Source organism: Amblyomma maculatum, chromosome 4, assembly GCF_055883805.1.
Source record: "Amblyomma maculatum isolate TAMU_Amacu chromosome 4, ASM5588380v1, whole genome shotgun sequence".
Lineage (NCBI taxonomy): Eukaryota > Metazoa > Arthropoda > Arachnida > Ixodida > Ixodidae > Amblyomma > Amblyomma maculatum.
Window position 1 is genome coordinate 196929460 of NC_139347.1, and position 16081 is coordinate 196945540.

General features: G+C 46.0%; 1 protein-coding gene across 1 annotated transcript in view; it reads right to left on the reverse strand.

The window, feature by feature from the left end:
* Positions 1–16081, reverse strand: part of LOC146193957 (testis-expressed protein 10) — a 160578-nt gene that overhangs the window by 27676 nt on the left and 116821 nt on the right. Inside the window, exons 12-13 of the mRNA XM_084602907.1 lie at positions 12501–12652; positions 6327–6407 (exon numbers count right to left, since the gene is read on the reverse strand). Coding sequence (XP_084459033.1) covers positions 6327–6407; positions 12501–12652 — 233 coding nt within the window. The remainder of the gene's footprint in view (positions 1–6326; positions 6408–12500; positions 12653–16081) is intronic.

Sequence of the window (16081 nt, forward strand, 5' to 3'; positions counted from 1 at the left end):
AGCGATGCAAAAATTTCTTGGCCTCTTATCAGTATGTGATCAAGTACGAGAAGGGTCAACAAGTAGGCCATGCAGACGGTTTATCGAGGCTTCGGTTAAAAATAACTGCTGGCGACGAACAAGAAATAACATTTTTCTCGCCATTATCGGAGGTTCCCTTCATAGCCGAGGAAGTAGATGAAGAAACAAGCAGGGATGAGGTTTTGCGAGCAGTAGTCGACATGACGTGGTGGGGTTGGCCACAAGAAACAGAACAGCAATACAGTCCTTATTTTAATCGCCAACATGAGCTCTCGATAGAGCAGGATTGTTTGTTGTGGAACCATCGGGTTGTTATCCCAACAGCCCTCAGGCCAAGTGTTCTGTCTTTAATGCATGAGAGCCACCCAGGAATGACAAAAATAAAAATGCTGGCCCGAAGTTGGATTTGGTGGCCAAATACAGTCGAACCCAGATATATCGAACCCGGATATACCGTATTTACTCGCATAATGATTGCACTTGCGTAATAATCACACCCCTGAATTTTGAGGTCAAAATTTCATTTTTTAAATTCCCCGTGTAATGATCGCACCCCGAACTTGCTTCCGCCGCCATTTTTGTTTTCATAACCAGCACTGCTATAGCGGCAGTCATCTGTTGGTTGATTTGCAGTCATCCCGCAGCGAATGCATTCTGACGAGTTCCCATAATTCCTTGATTAAAACGTGCTTTTCAACGTTTGCATTTTGCAATTTGGCAGTGTCGCAGCGTGCTTTGCGGTTTTGTGTGAGTTTTCGCCATTTCACCATTGAGCGGTATGCCAGTTACACCGCCGCGTTCAAGCTCAAGGCTGTTGACTATGCACTGGAGCATGGCAAACGCGCTGCTGGCAGGCATTTCAGCGTCGACAAAATCAGGATACGCTATTGGAAGAAGCAGCGCGACAAGCTGATGGCTGCGAACAAGACACGGCGGGCCTTCCACAAACCCAGAACGGGCAAGTTCTCTTGTGTTGAGGAGGCGGTCCTAGAATATGTGAGGGACCTGCGCAAGGATGGTTGTGCAGTGTCATTAGAAATGATACAGATGCAGGCACGCACAACTGCCAGGAAGCTGGGAAATGCCGCAAAAGATTTCCATGCTAGCTCCGGTTGGACGACTCGCTTTATGCGATGGAATGGACTTTTCGTGAGGCGGCGGACGTCTTTGTGCCAGCAGCTCCCATCCGCGTATGAAAGCAAGGTGATACTTCCATCACTTCGTCACTAGGCTTTGTGAGAAAAGCGGTTACCTCACGTCACAAATTGGAAACGCTGATCAAACTCCACTGACGTTCGACATGCCCTGGAATACAACTGTGAACGAGAAGGGTGCTCGGAGCGTCCTCGTGAAGACATCTGGCGCAGAAAAACAGATGCAACGTCATACTTGCTGTGACGGCCGACAGGCGGAGGCTGCCACCATATGTCATCTTCAAACGGAAGACTATTCCGAAGGAAAACTTTCCCCGTGGCATCAATATACGTGCACAGATGAAAGGGTGGATGACTGCAGACCTGATGGTCGACTGGATCAAGACTGTTTGGGGACGAAGACCAGGAGCACTTCTGCTTCCCTCGACTCTGGTTTTGGACAGTTTCAGGTGTCACCTTGTGGACAACGTGCGTGCTAAGCTTAAAGAGCTGCGCACGGGCATTGCAGTGATTCCTGGGGGTCTGACTTCGCTGCTGCAGCCTCTCGATGTGTTGCTGAACAAACCGTTCAAGGACAACGTTCGAAGACTTAAGGCAGAGTGGATGGCGATGGGCCAGCATGATTTGACGCCGAGCGGAAAGATTAGAAGGCCATCCATGGAGATGCTTTGCTTGTGGATCGCAGAAGCGTGGGGTAGTATCCCCGACGAAGTAGTGGCCAAGAGCTTCAAGAAGACAGGCATATCGAACGCTTTGGACGGAACGGAAGATGACTTTTTGTGGGATTGTGAAGATGCTCCCAGCGACGACACTGCCGTTTCCGATGATGAGTCGTGCAGCAATGAAAGCGAGGATGGCGAGGATTCAGGATTCAGACGAGAAAAAATAAATGGGCATCGTGCAGTTCATGAGATACTTAATGTGCGTGTTTATTGCGAAGGTAAGCCTTACTCAACTTTTATTTTTGGTTGTAATCGAGATATCTGTTCTAAGACGTCTGACCTGAAACTTGTTTGCATTTTCGGTGCTCAAAAATGTTTTGTGGACAATTTATCCCGCGTAATGATCGCACCCCGAAATTTGCGTCAGTTTTTTAAAAAAAAGAAGGTTCGATCATTATGCGAGTAAATACGGTAGCGAACTCACAAAATATCCCCTTTTTTCCCATGTAAAAGTATAGGAAAGCCACGTGAACTCAATTTCATCGATCATTCGATATATCAAACTCCGTACCACGCACTGGAAAGTGTGCCTTCCCCAATCGCATCACCCTCGACCATTTGCCACACGTTTTCAAGCCACACATGGAAGGAATGAGAGGGAACAGTTTGGCGACGGCTGGTCTAGGGCAGCGCCACGCCCATTCCCAAAAGGCGCGAGCATCTGCGGTTATTGTTTCCCGCGCGCCAGCACATGACGTTTGCAAGCCATGTGTGTGAATGAGCCAGAGAGAACCGGTGGGAACGAAAGGGGAAAAATGCAATAAAGCGAAGCACAAGGGTGTGCCCATTCTTTTGCCGAGCTATTTCTCTCTCGGCCTTCGTTCACAGCAGCACGCGCTACGCATGCGCCAAGCCAGCTCAGCCCGTTTTCAGACAGACCGTCGGATGCTTTCTCCAGCATATGTTGCGAACCCTCTGCGCACGGTGACTGACGTGGCTACGACGCCTGCGGACGTTAAGAAGTGGCAGATCTCTCTCTCACAATGATTTTGTGGCAGTGGACTACGCCCGCCCCGAGCGCGGCGTGATAACTCGAACCACGCTTGCGCAATCAAGCCATAACGGGCACTGTGCCAAGTTCGCTCCCCACCACTGCAGGAGCTATCAAAAGATAAACACGCGGTGACATTATTGCTGCACAGCATCTTGGCACACTGCCAAGAAATGAGCTGTGGATGAAACGACCGAAACGGAGTGGCCAGCGCCATCGACATGCAAGCAACAACGCTCGTGATTTCTGCCGCAGCGACACAGAAACCTTGTTTCGAGCTGCCGCGGTGGCTCGAGCAGCGGGAGAGACGTAGTTTCAACAAGTTGGAAATTTTTCGCTCTGTTGCTGCCGCTCGTCGATGAGATCGCTCAATCGCTTGCATGTAAGCGAGCTGGCCTTAATGCTTTTTTTTCTTCAAATTTCCGGGTGCAAAAGTGGAGGGTGGGTTCATTATGCGAGTGGGTTGATTACGCGACAAATACGGTCTCGTTCTTTTCGCATCGTAAGTGCCGTCACAAGCCGATTTCTGTACATCGAATTATCAATATATCGAACTATTTCGTGATCCCCTTCGAGTTCGATATATCCGGGTTCGACTGTATTGATACAGATTTGGAGGACATAATGCGAACATGTGATGTCTGTTAAAGGGTGCAGAATTCTGTGCAGTCAGTACCGATTCAACCTTGGACAATAGCTACAAATCCTCGGGAAAGGGCTCATAACTGTTTCTCGGACGAAAAATTCGAACCAGACTGTCCATGCTGAAACCATGCAAAATGACAGTGTGGAAAAACAGAAGTGAAAAAAATAAGTTAACAGCAGATGCGAGAAGGGGAAACAGCCGAGTTTACGCCAGCCGAAGAGGTATAGTATGTCTGCACCGTTCGCAACGGAAGGGTGAACTTGGTGGCTTGGAAACATTGTTAACAAAGTGTCAAAAATGACTTTCCTGGTGTGGGTAGGCAGAGTTCTTCGGTTTTATCATGCAGTTTGCATAAGATATAAAGTGAAATCGTCAAGGGTTTCCTAGTCCGAGACGCCGCTGTCTGCGAACGCAGAGCCTCAAAGCGAGACGGTACCTGAAATTTCACCGAGTGAAAGTACATTAGACACCGGCAAGTCTGTGCTGTCGTCGGTGCCGTCGAAAGAGGGATCAGTAAATGAAGACTTCCACACAGCAGCCAGTAGGACCAGGGCCCCTGCGACAATCCACTAGGACTCAGCGAGTGCCCGAAAGGTATGTGTACCCATTATCGCTTGGTAGCGATTCAAAATAAGGGGAGGAAAAGCGTTGCGTATTATAACCAGCAGGAGACCACGGTCATCTGTACATTAGTGCCACCACAATGATATAAATAGCCTGCCCAGGTAGGGAGACTCATTCTTTGGTGCTCCGTGTGTAATGATAAGCCGTTGACAATAAACCCGTTCCACTGGCGTCTTAACTATAACAATACTGTACTTACTGAATCTTGGGCGGGCAACACTCCCCTTCTCTAGCCCTTATGCACTATAAACAGACCAGTATTCGTAGCATCAGTCAGCATCAAATGCAGGTGGCCACACCAGACCCACTTTTTACGCGTAAGATCCATCTCACCCGATGTTAAGAAGTCTTCTTGAATAAGCTCATCACTCATGCAGTTTACAAACCCCATGACTTGCCTGCTTGCGTCAGTACACAGAGGAATTGATTACGTGCCCCCAGTGGACAACTAACTCTAACGCATGGTGACATATGTCATCTACTCTGAGGTTACCCTGCTTTTTCTACTGAACGCTCCAAGATCAAACTCTACTGCCTGAACTACCGTTCCCTTCTAGGAACTGACGCTAACATAAAAAGGATATTTCTCAAGTATGGCTCCCTTAGTGGCCTGGTCAGAGCAATGTGATTTGAATGACGACCTGTGCAAACACTGAAGATTCTGCTCACTCCCCGTTACCCCCATCCATGGCCATGAGCCTTCCTATTTAATAAAGGACTTTCAACTCAACTCCCGTTGTATTGTGAAGATGAAAGTATAATGTACGCAATGTTGGGAGCACATTTCTTTATTTTATCCTTTAAAGCATTTTTATTTGATCTTGAAATTCTTATATAGTTGCCATGGCTGTGAGTGCCAAGTTAAACTAGCTGCTAAATCTGTAATACTAGCTCAATTTGAAAACTGCTTCCAATGTTGCATTCCTTAGCCTTTATAGTATCCACCTGTATATTACTAGTATTTAATTTCTGATGAACATTTTTCCCCTATACTTTGGGCAGATAATAACAGTAATTTTCTAACACACTTCGAATACTTCTCAAACTAATTGTCCCAGAAGAAAAGTTTTGTGTATTTGAAATCGGCAGCAAAAACTGATCATTTCTGTTAAGTTTCATCACATCTGGTTGGTAAATAACGAAATTAGTTTTAAGACCCATGTCCCCTTTAGGCATCAATGAACTTGCTACAGATGCAATAGCAGTGGGCAAGTCCTCTTTTACAGGTCCAGGTACAACACAAAATGATTCCATTAGGCAGTTGAACCAATCAAGCCATACTGGCTAATATTTTTTAGAAATAAACAAAACCAGAACTTCCTGCGCATTATTAACAATAACAGCTTATGAGAAGTGAACTTCATCAGAGACAGTGAACCTGTATGTCTTTTGACACGCTGGTTAGAGTGTGTTTGCACTTGAAACTTCAAAGCTTTTTCTGAATTTTCACGTGTGAAGACACGATTCGTTTTCAGATTTAACTCCGTGAAATCCGGTAACTCGAACCACCTTTGCAGGCTGAAGTGTTGGAAACTACATTTTGCCCCCGAAGAAGCGCAGCGGGCTTTGCGGAGCCTCTTCCAAGCGCAGCACACCCCTGCAAGTTCTGGGTAATTAACAATACTTGAGCAATATGCACGAAATGCAATATTTAGCAAATAAGGATGAAGAAAACGATTTATGATAATCAGCAATAACTGAGATGACTGTGCTATTGTGCTGGCAAGTGACCAATGTACTAAACACTACACCTGAGCAAGGTGAATGATTATCAGGCACTCAGCCAAAAAGCTACACAGAAGCTGCCCTCCAAAAATATCTACAGAAGGTAATTACCCCCCCCCCCCCCCCGCAAAAAAAAAAATGAGGAAGAAGAAAAAAGTGAGCAACAATTGGCCTGTTCCAGCATTTTCTGCTTTAAATAGGGTTGTAAATTACTGTTTTCAGCATGCACTCCATGCAGATAGGCCAACTCAACAACCATAATGATCTCCAACTCAAACAAGATTTTTTGTAGGATCTTTAATGCTACTGAGAGAACACCGACAATAGCATGTGCACGCTCCTGCTTTCTTGAAACTAAATGGCACATGTAAAACGAGCGACTGCCAGTTCTAGCACCTTGCAATAAAGCCTAATGCATCACCCAAGAGACCAAACAAACTCACAAGGTACTGCTGGAAGAAAGGGTTAAAGATGTGAGACAGGTCCCAGGACGCCGGGAATGATTCCAAGGAGCTGGCCACCATCTGGGACAAGCAGAAACAAAATGCACACACGGAGTCGGCACCCGTTGTGTGCTCTCTTTTGAAGCAAAAGCTTCACTATGCTAAGTACAGCAGTCGTCGCACAAGCCTCAGTTTGACCTTCAAGTGACCTTGACAGATACTACGGCTTTCCTTTCTTATAAACTAATTCACAATGAAAGCGAAAGCTTCACTACGCTAGGTACAGCTGGTCTTCGTGTTGCACTAAAATCTTCAAGTGTGCACAATTATGTGGTGTCCACCCAAAAGTATACTGTGCCTTCCTTTCCTCAAAATATAACTTAAAGGTCCACTGAAACGGCCACCAAGAAGCCACTGATAAACATGTTCAGTGTGTAGAACAAATACTTTTGAGCACTAACCCCAAGTGGAACAAAGCCAGCAATTTAATATTAATTTTTAAAAACAGCGTTTTTTGAAATTCGTGGGCAGAGAAGTCGTCGTTTGGCGGTGTCGCATGGAACTATTTCCTTAACTTGTGACGTCACGGGTGAGTTGACTGGCAAGGCTTGCAAGAAGCTGCCATTCGCTGCGGCCACTGCAGCCATGACGTCACTGACACACTTCCGGTTGCTGCGAAAATCGTCTGCTCGTGCGCTGCTCGAACTCTGTGCGGGCTGTTACACAGCTCGCCGCCCTTATCGGTTAGGCGGAACGAAGCTGCATTTACAAATATCTTATTTATATACGTGGTTTCAGGAGTACCGGAGTGTCGTCCGACGAGGCGTCAACAGCACCGCACAATGGCAGCACCTCCTCGACCGCCGTTAACACCGCCGCTGTGGCCCCTCCTCCCGCTTACCGTATGCGAACGACAGGGCGGATCATTAGCACCGATATCTGAAATAAAGCGTGTTAAAATTTGTTGGCATCTGGAATACTCAGCCGAATATCAAGCATGAAGCCCTCGTGAGGATCGCTGACCAGCAGCAAATTGCTGGTAAGAGCGATAGCCGTGATACAAGCAAGTTTCTGCTCAAGCCAGCTGCCACTGGTGCATTTCGGCTGATAAGATCTGCTCGTACTAGCTCTGCGATTAATGCGTCGCCAGAGTTAATCCTATAATTTTTTTACTATGGCAGGATAGGATTCACTATAAGGCAGTTTCATAAGTAGAGATTTACGACAGCGTTGGTCAGTTCCAAAGCGCCGACCGCCGCGGCTTCGAAGCGAAACAATTTAGGCCTAGCGATGGTCATGCACGGCGCCGTCGTTCGCGCCCCCCCCCCCCCCCCCCCCCCCCCCCCGGTAATTGTGTAACGTACCTCAGCCTGCTCGCGGCATCCTGTGCTGGAAACGTTGCAAACTCGTGTACTTTCATAGCTAAGGCCGCAAATTTTTTGACGTTCTGCTCAGCAACAAGCCGTTCAAACGATACTGCAGGCAAGACAAGGATTCAGTACGCAGTCAGTGCGCTGTCGGCCGTAATCGAAGACGTCAGGCTGCACCATATTCTATATATCGATCTTTATACGTGATACAGTGGGCAAATGAATAACTTTGTGAAGCAGACCCGCTCGTACGTTTCGTGCACTCGGGCGCCGAGTGCACGAAACCTCGATTAACGACGCAAACCGAGGTCGCCAAGCTCGGTTTGCGATAACCGCGGTGTGGTGTAACTATGGTTTGGTCTGCAGTGTAACATGGGGTAACCACGGGTTCGCTGTTACACTAACTGTGGCTGCGCGAATTGGCGAACTCCTCAGGCGTGTGCAAGCGAGGACGGATTGATGCGAGTACGCCAGCGAGCGAGCGCGTGTCAGTCGGAAGTTCGTCGAAGTGATGTATTTCTGGGTGCAGCTTTGAACTTTCTTGTATTCTTTATTTTTTTATGGCTCCCTTCGGCGTACAAGTTGAGAGGGAAAATTGGAAGGGTCATTTTTAATCGCCGATATCTCTGGTGTTACAGAAGCTAGATAGAAAATTTTTGCGGGAGAATGATGGGTGGTTATTGGGATGGAGCGCATTTGGCAAGCACTCGCAGATTATGACTAGCAGCTTACCGGTATCGCTCAAGAGGAAAATATACAACAGTTGCATCTTGCCTGTACTCACCTATGGGGCTGAAACGTGGAGGCTAACCAAGAGAGTTCTACTTAAGTTGAGGGCAACCCAGAGGGCTATGGAACGAAAAATGGTAGGGGTAACATTAAGAGATAGAAAGCGTGCAGAGTGGGTCAGAGAAATAACTCAAGTTACCGACATCAGGGGTGGAAGCAGGCTCAAGCATTTTGGAGCAGCTTTGGGAGCAGTAGTAAAGCCATTTTGGAGCAGCTTTGGAGCAACGAAACAAGAGTTTTGGAGCATTTGAATTATATTTTGGAGCACGTTTCTAAGGTCAAACACCTTTGAAAATTGCAGTTTTGATGACTGCAGCACAACCTCGATCGTCTTGTCCATTTGTAGATATGGTGGGGGTCTACAGGGGTGAAAGCAGGATCGGGCATTTTGGAGCAGCTTTGGGATATAGAGAGATGGCGTTGAGGGGTAGCCTTTCCATCCTACATCTTACTTCCCTGCCTGCTGCCAATAGTTCATCATTCTTTGCTTCAGCAATGCTGGAGCTCATTTTTAATATTTTGGCGATAAACCCCATATGCCTTTCCAACAATCTTGAGAAGCTTCCTAGTGATTCACAGCTTTGCCGTACCAACCCATAACGCTTCAAGTATGGTTTTGTCTGCCGTAGGCCTGGCAAGCTTGCCACTGACAAAGAGGCTCGATGGTGAAGTACCTGCTTGTTTTCACAGCAGAACCATTAGATAACTCTTGCAGATTTTGCAGCAAGACAAGTTTTCTTCCTAATGGCCCACAGTGGTTGGTGCTACCTGCTTCGTTTGCTGATCTCGCTTCTCTCCACCGGCGATTCAAAAGGCTAAGAGCGGGTGCTACGTCACATTTTTTTTTTGCAATTATCTCCAATAGCCGGTGGCTCATACTAAATTTACTTGCAAACAAATATTTATTACGCTCTAAGCTTCCTTCGCTTGCAAAAATTTCATTTGTATTAAGCCCAGTGCAAGATGCGTTATATCTTTGCCTCCGGTGCTGTGACATTGTTCCTATGTTCAGCTAAATTTGGTGGCAGAACATCAAAACAGCCAGTTTGAAGCAGTTTTGGAGCAATATTGCATTTTGGAGCAGGATGGAGCAGGTATCGTGGTTTGGAGCAGAATGGAGCAATTGGAGCAGCATTTCCACCCCTGCGACATTCTAGTGGAAATTAAGAAGAAATGGTCATGGGCAGGACATGTAGTGCGAAGAGAGGATAACCGATGGTCTCTGAGGGTAACAAACTGGATTCCAAGGGAAGGAAAGCGTAGCAGGGGGCGGCAGAAGGTTAGGTGGGCGGATGAGATTAAGAAGTTAGCAGGGGTCAAGTGGATGCAGCTAGCACAGAACCGGGTTAAGTGGAGAAATATGGGAGAGGCCTTCGCCCTGCAGTGGGTATAATCAGGCTGATGATGATGATGGGTGGTTCATTATCTATCAGTTTTATGGCGTTGTTTACCCTTCTTGGTGACCCATTTCAGTGGACCTTTAAGGAAGAGGCAGGCCTGTGTTGTGTAATGTCAGTGCAGGCTGAAGGCCCCCAGGTGGTCAAAGTGCCCTTCACTACGAGACCTCCTTTGCTTTCACTCCCGCTTTCCTCCCTTTGTACAATTTACAAGAATATGAAAACATGACCTTGACTAGGTTTAGGTGTCCACTATGTTGTGGTGTGCACCCAAAAATATAAGGCACCTTAACTTAAATAAAAACGATTGAAAAGGGTAGAGTTACAGAGGCTATTAGTATTACTGAAACACACACAGCTTTCGCTCTATCACTAGGTTCAAGCCATGCTTAAACCCCCATAATTATTTTCCCCTCATCTTTAGTGCTGGGTTAATCCGCTGATAACTAAAAAAGAAAAACAGCAGAATGCTCTAGCCAGAGAGTCTCCAGAACGTGTTAAACATGTTTTCACAGAATACCCAAGTAGCACATCAAGTAAGCAAAGGTTGGCAGCCGGTTATACTAGCCTGCATACATGGTTAAACCACTGCACAGACCAAAGCTGAAAACCATTCGCGCATGGAACCATTCATTTGCTCTTTTGCGAGTGCTTCTTGTGTGCATCCAGACATTCTTATCATATTTTCCTTAGATAAATACTAGGGATTTATCACGCCACTAATGCCACACCGTATCTGCGTCGCAAACCCTGTCGACAAAGAACTTGCTCGGCAAACTCCTGCTGCTTGTTGTTGGTGTTGCGTAGCGAGCACTTTTGGGATACCATCCCGAAAACACTGCAGCAAAACTGAAGCTTGGTAGCACAGCTGCATCCCTTTTTGTATGCCACTGAGAGGACAAAGCAGGGCGATATCGTCCCATGCCGTTTCCACTGCCCTTTAAAAAGGAGGCAGCTTTTGGAGCAGGAACTGTGGATTGGCAAGCTAGTCCCAGCATCCACGGCTGTGTAATAATGGCATTCTGAGGGCGACTGCCCCTTTCTTCCAGTTAAGGACCCAATCCCACTATAGCGCCATTTCTTTTTAATACCTGCTCTGCACGCATCACGCAGCGAACATCAGAGCGGCACCATAAGATAGCAGTGGACGTAGTAGCCCACTAAGCCACGCGTTTGGGTGGCCATTTAGAACCCTTGGGCTGGTTTGCTGTAGGTGTGACAGAGCCGTGATTGCTCATTAGCCTTCACTTAAGGAAAACAATGAAGTCATAAAAGACAGCTATATATTTACAGTAGAACCTAGTTGATACGTTCCCAGTTGAAACGATTTCCTATTTCATAAGCTCAAAATCACAGGCAGTAAAGCATCTCCCACAGAGTTACATTATTGTTTTCCGGCTAATATGTTCCCGGATAACAAGACTGCTTAGTTACTACGCTCAGAACTTTAACAAATTGTGATCGTATATTTTGCGATCAACTGGAAACGTGCTAAAGGGCACTAGTGGCATAAAAAATTGAGCAGTGCTCATCATCCACAGCTGCTTTCCTGCAGTGTCTAGGTGCAAAGGGACGAAGCATCAAAGATGGCCAATGAGCCATGAGGCGCCCAAACATGACGACTTTTGTGTGGTGCCTTAGGAGCACAGGAGTGAAACATTGGATAACATTTTGCTTGCATATGAGCGGACTGGGTCAGTGAGAACGCACACGAGTAAAAATGCTGCAACCGATGGCTTTCCCACATATAATCGATGTAAGGGGGTGAAGCATCTAGAAATGCCCAAGGAAGTTATCCCGGCTTGTCATTGCCTTCTATGAACCAAATTTGTTACGAAATCTCTTCTCCACTGAGGACAATGCATATACCAAATGAATTCTGCGAGAGCTAAAAAAAAAAAAAAAAAAAGCAGCGCATACTTTATAAATGCTAATCTCTACTTTATGCACTGAAAGTCTCAATTGTAAATACCTTTATATCTTATTCAGCAGCTAAATTTTTTCAAAATGTTTTCCTGGATACGTATTTTTTCCGCATTTCTAAAAAAAAAATCTATCAAAAAAATCTACTGTATATCATACATGTTAAAAAAAAATTGAAATACACCTCTAGGGCCCTCCAGGAGCGGGGAAATTAAATGAGGGACAGCATGACATGACATCAGTATGACATGACAGTAGTATGACATGAAGATGGTGCACTAGTTATCAGATCAATAAATTAATTTTCTCAGTGATCTTTTACAATGCTGCAGACTCGAGGGGAGCATGGAATCAGAGAGACGGTCATTCCAGTCTTTCGAAGTATGAATGCAAAGTAGCTTTACCAGGAGATTCGTAGGTGGTAAATTTGTCGCGGCCAGACATTCAGCCACAAGTAATGCATGGCAAGATATCTGCCTCCGGATGTTGCCTTTGCAGCCCTAGGGTGCACAGCCTAAATTATTATTCCTGACAATGGTATAGCCAGACTAAATTAACGAGATTTCGGCATTGCTTGAGAGGCTGCACAGCGCACCCCCGTTCTCTTTTGCAAGCTTGTTGAACAGAAGCAGATGGAATGCAACGCATTAGGCTTCTCCGGTCAATTCCTTCCCTCAATGTCCACAGATACATACCTCGACCACCAGGAGGTGGCTGGGTAGACGGTCCCAGTCGATGGGCACCACCGGAATCTGGGCCACCTCGGGCAACAGCTCCTTCAGCTCAGGCCAGGAAGAGTCGTCAGCCCAGACAGCCTTCAACTGGCTGCTCTTGCCGCGCGACATCCCTGCAAACGCGCAGAGAGAGTGCAGCCACTACTTATTGGCTGCTTTCATGTGACATGCAGGCATACAATGTTCTTTGAAGGGCGTCCTGGACACCTCCAAGAAGCGGATTCAAGAAAACTAGTGAACAAAGAGTTGCCTAGTTTCCCAGTGTCACCACTATGGTTTTTGTTTTATGGGGTGGCCACCGCTAGAAGAAGTTTCCTGAGCCATAATGTCACAAAGTGGAAACTGAGGTGTTGGTTGGTTGGTTTGTGGGGTTTAACGTCCCAAAGCGACTGAGGCTATGAGAGACGCCGTAGTGGAGGACTCCGGAAATTTCGACCACCTGGGGATCTTTAACGTGCGCTGACATCGCACAGCACACGGACGCCACTTCGTTTCGCCTCCATCGAAACGCAGCCGCCGAGGTCGGGTTCGAACCCGGGTATTCCGGACAGTAGTCGGGCGTCTTACCACTGCACCACCCCGGCGGGGCGAAACTGAGGTGTGGTGTTTCCTTATTTTTCTTTCCATTTCGTTGAGAAAACTTGTCATTTGCTTATCACCTGGTGAATCCAGCCGTGCTTTCCCTGGCGCAAGAGTTACAGATAAGTAAAACGAGTGCTCACACATAACTAAGAGGGCCTCTAAGCTATGTAGACAGATGTCACAAGAGGCTGCCATCTGCAGTGTACTGAGAGCAACAATTAGAAAGATACTAAGTTCGTGAAAAAAGTCACTTGTGCAGTTTAAGGCAACAGGAGTTCTAAGCAACTAACAGGAAGGAAATATTTCAGAATTGGGTGCACAGAAAATGATTGGATGGAAACTACTATTGGATAGCTATTTTCGAAATGAATATTCTGTGCATGCAAGGCCATTAATTACTGAAACAAGTATAGCACCTCAAGTACAGTATAATGTTTACCTGTCTAATTATACACACTGGGCATGTGCGAATATTTGATCATTTCAAACATCTGGTCAAACAGTCAAATATTCAATATGCAATTTGATCCGAATGTTTGGTTACCTGATGCCTCGAAGTATGTATCGCTATGTTCGTGGAACGCCTGCTTTGCATGGTTTCAGATCAACACGTCTCCTCTGGGATGGCCCCACGACACGAAGGTCGTCGGCGCATTATTTCATGTAGGCTTTTGGCCTGTGCTAATAGCTTAGCCGAAAAGACAAGGGCACGATACTGTCACTCGAATATTCGTTTAGATTAAATGAAATATACAATTTCTAGATGTTTATGAGGTTTGAATAGTGCAGTGCGAATTGAATACCAAGACGCTGTTCAAAAACCAATCGAACATTTGCACCCGTGCAAAATGTACGTAGCAGTGCAACCAAGGCCAGCAATGCCCCATCCTGCTGCTCATACTTGCACGTGGCGGACTGACTATGGGCTGGCCAAAGTGCCAGTGGTCCTGTAGTTACGGATTCCAGCACAATGCACCCTCTGGAAATTGCTGGGAGTCTGCCAGCACCATCTGTGCTGTGTGCAGACTGCAGACTTGCATGTCATTATATGGCACATGAGCTGCATAAGAACAACTCCAGATTTTGAATATGAATCATGCTTGTTAATAATGCTTGCTAGTCGATTTGCATTCATATTAAAAAAACTAATATTCAAAATTTTTGAATATTTGAAAATTATTACCGTGCACCCAAAGGTTTCGAATTCAGTACACTGCGCGCTTCACTGCAATGCTTGACTGCATGGAATGTGCAGTGAAGCATCCTCAAAATGAGACAGGGCCGGTTTGTGAAGAGGGCCTTCAGAAAAAAAAAAAAAAAAAGGTCGCTCTTACTTCACCTCGAATGCAGAACACCGCCGGGGTGGCGCAGTGGTTAAGGCGCTCGACTACTGTTCCCAAGGTTGCGGGTTCGATTCCCGGCCTCAACGGCCGCTTTTCGGTGGGGGCGAAAAGCCAGGCGCCTGTGTGCTGTGCGATGTCAGTGCACGTTAAAGAACCCCAGGTGGTCGAAATTTCCGGAGTCCTCCACTACATCTCTGATAGCCTGAGTCGCTTTGGAACGTTAAACCCCACAAACCACAAACCAAACCTCGAATGCAGATAACCATTATGCAGGTCTTGGAAGCAATTTTTGGTAGTTTGTTATTGCCCACTGAACAATTCAAGCTTTTGGTTAATTCAAACGTCTTCTTTTAGTGCCTTGCAAGCTGAATTAACCTTATTTTACAGTATTCAGCAGAAACATGACAGCTCCACCCAGTTTCCTCTAGGTCCTTCGTGTATAAAAGCCCTGTATACAGGTGTATGCAGGGTTTTCCAATAGGGTGTGCACTTCTACGCAATTCTAGTTAAGCTCACTTCCAGACACCATGTGAATTCTGAAATGAACAAGATGAACGATGTTTGGAATTCTTTAATTTTCCATTAATTTCCACTGATTAAATATCCTATACGCAATTCGATATTCGAAAGCCTTTTTTTTCCTACAATCATATTTCATTTGTATTTGAAAACTGCGATATTCGCACAGCCCACATGGCGCCGGCATCCCCAGCGAAGCCCACCTTCTTGAAGCAGTTCATGATGGTGGAGGAGCTTCTGCCCTTGCACCAAAAATGAACTGCACTGCCGTCAGGAGCAAGATCTTCAAGTGTGGCGCTGGTCGGCGTTTTCAGACAGAAATGCTGAAGTTCAGTGCAAGCCTGCTCAAAACACGTCGGCGATACAGTGCCTTGAAGCAAGCAATCACGCCTGCATCCATAGGCTTCTGCATCCATAAGCAACCACTGCTGCATCCCAGTGATTCAGCTATCGCTTCACATTAGGTGTACCTGGAGGCAAAGCACAGCCAATTTTTTTTTCTGTTGTTTCTGTAAAGGAAGGAGCGAAAATGTTGAATATCCTGTTACTTTTTTGAAATCAGCAAAAAAAAAAAGACTGATTAAGAGTGTGGACTAGTATAGTGCAAATGTTCCAAGAGCCCTGTCCCCCCTTTAAAAAGCTTGTTTCGGTACACTTTCATTTTGTTTTCACACTCTTCTCTCTCAACAAAGTTATTTTTCTATTTCATTTTTCTTAATCAGACATTGGCCGATATACTGGAATTCAATTAGCAGAAAATAATCAGCAGTAGAAAAAGTAGAAAAAAGAGCCAGGGTTTAACAAAGTGATTAATACGTGCGAAACCACACTTGGCATAGCTTTGCTTGATGATTTAGGACCGAGAGAACGGCACAGTGACGACAGTGTACATAAAACTCCCTAGGTGGCATAAATTATTCTGTAGCCTAACCCAGACACCTGTTTCTCTCTTTCACTCCCACCTTTTCCTCTTCCCAGTCGGCGCGGCTCAACTATCAAGAACAAAGTGTGAGAGACACTGTGCCTTTCCTTTCACATACACCAATTTGCAATTTATGCAGAATCTGCAAGCCGCCCATGTACTGTGCAATGTCAGTG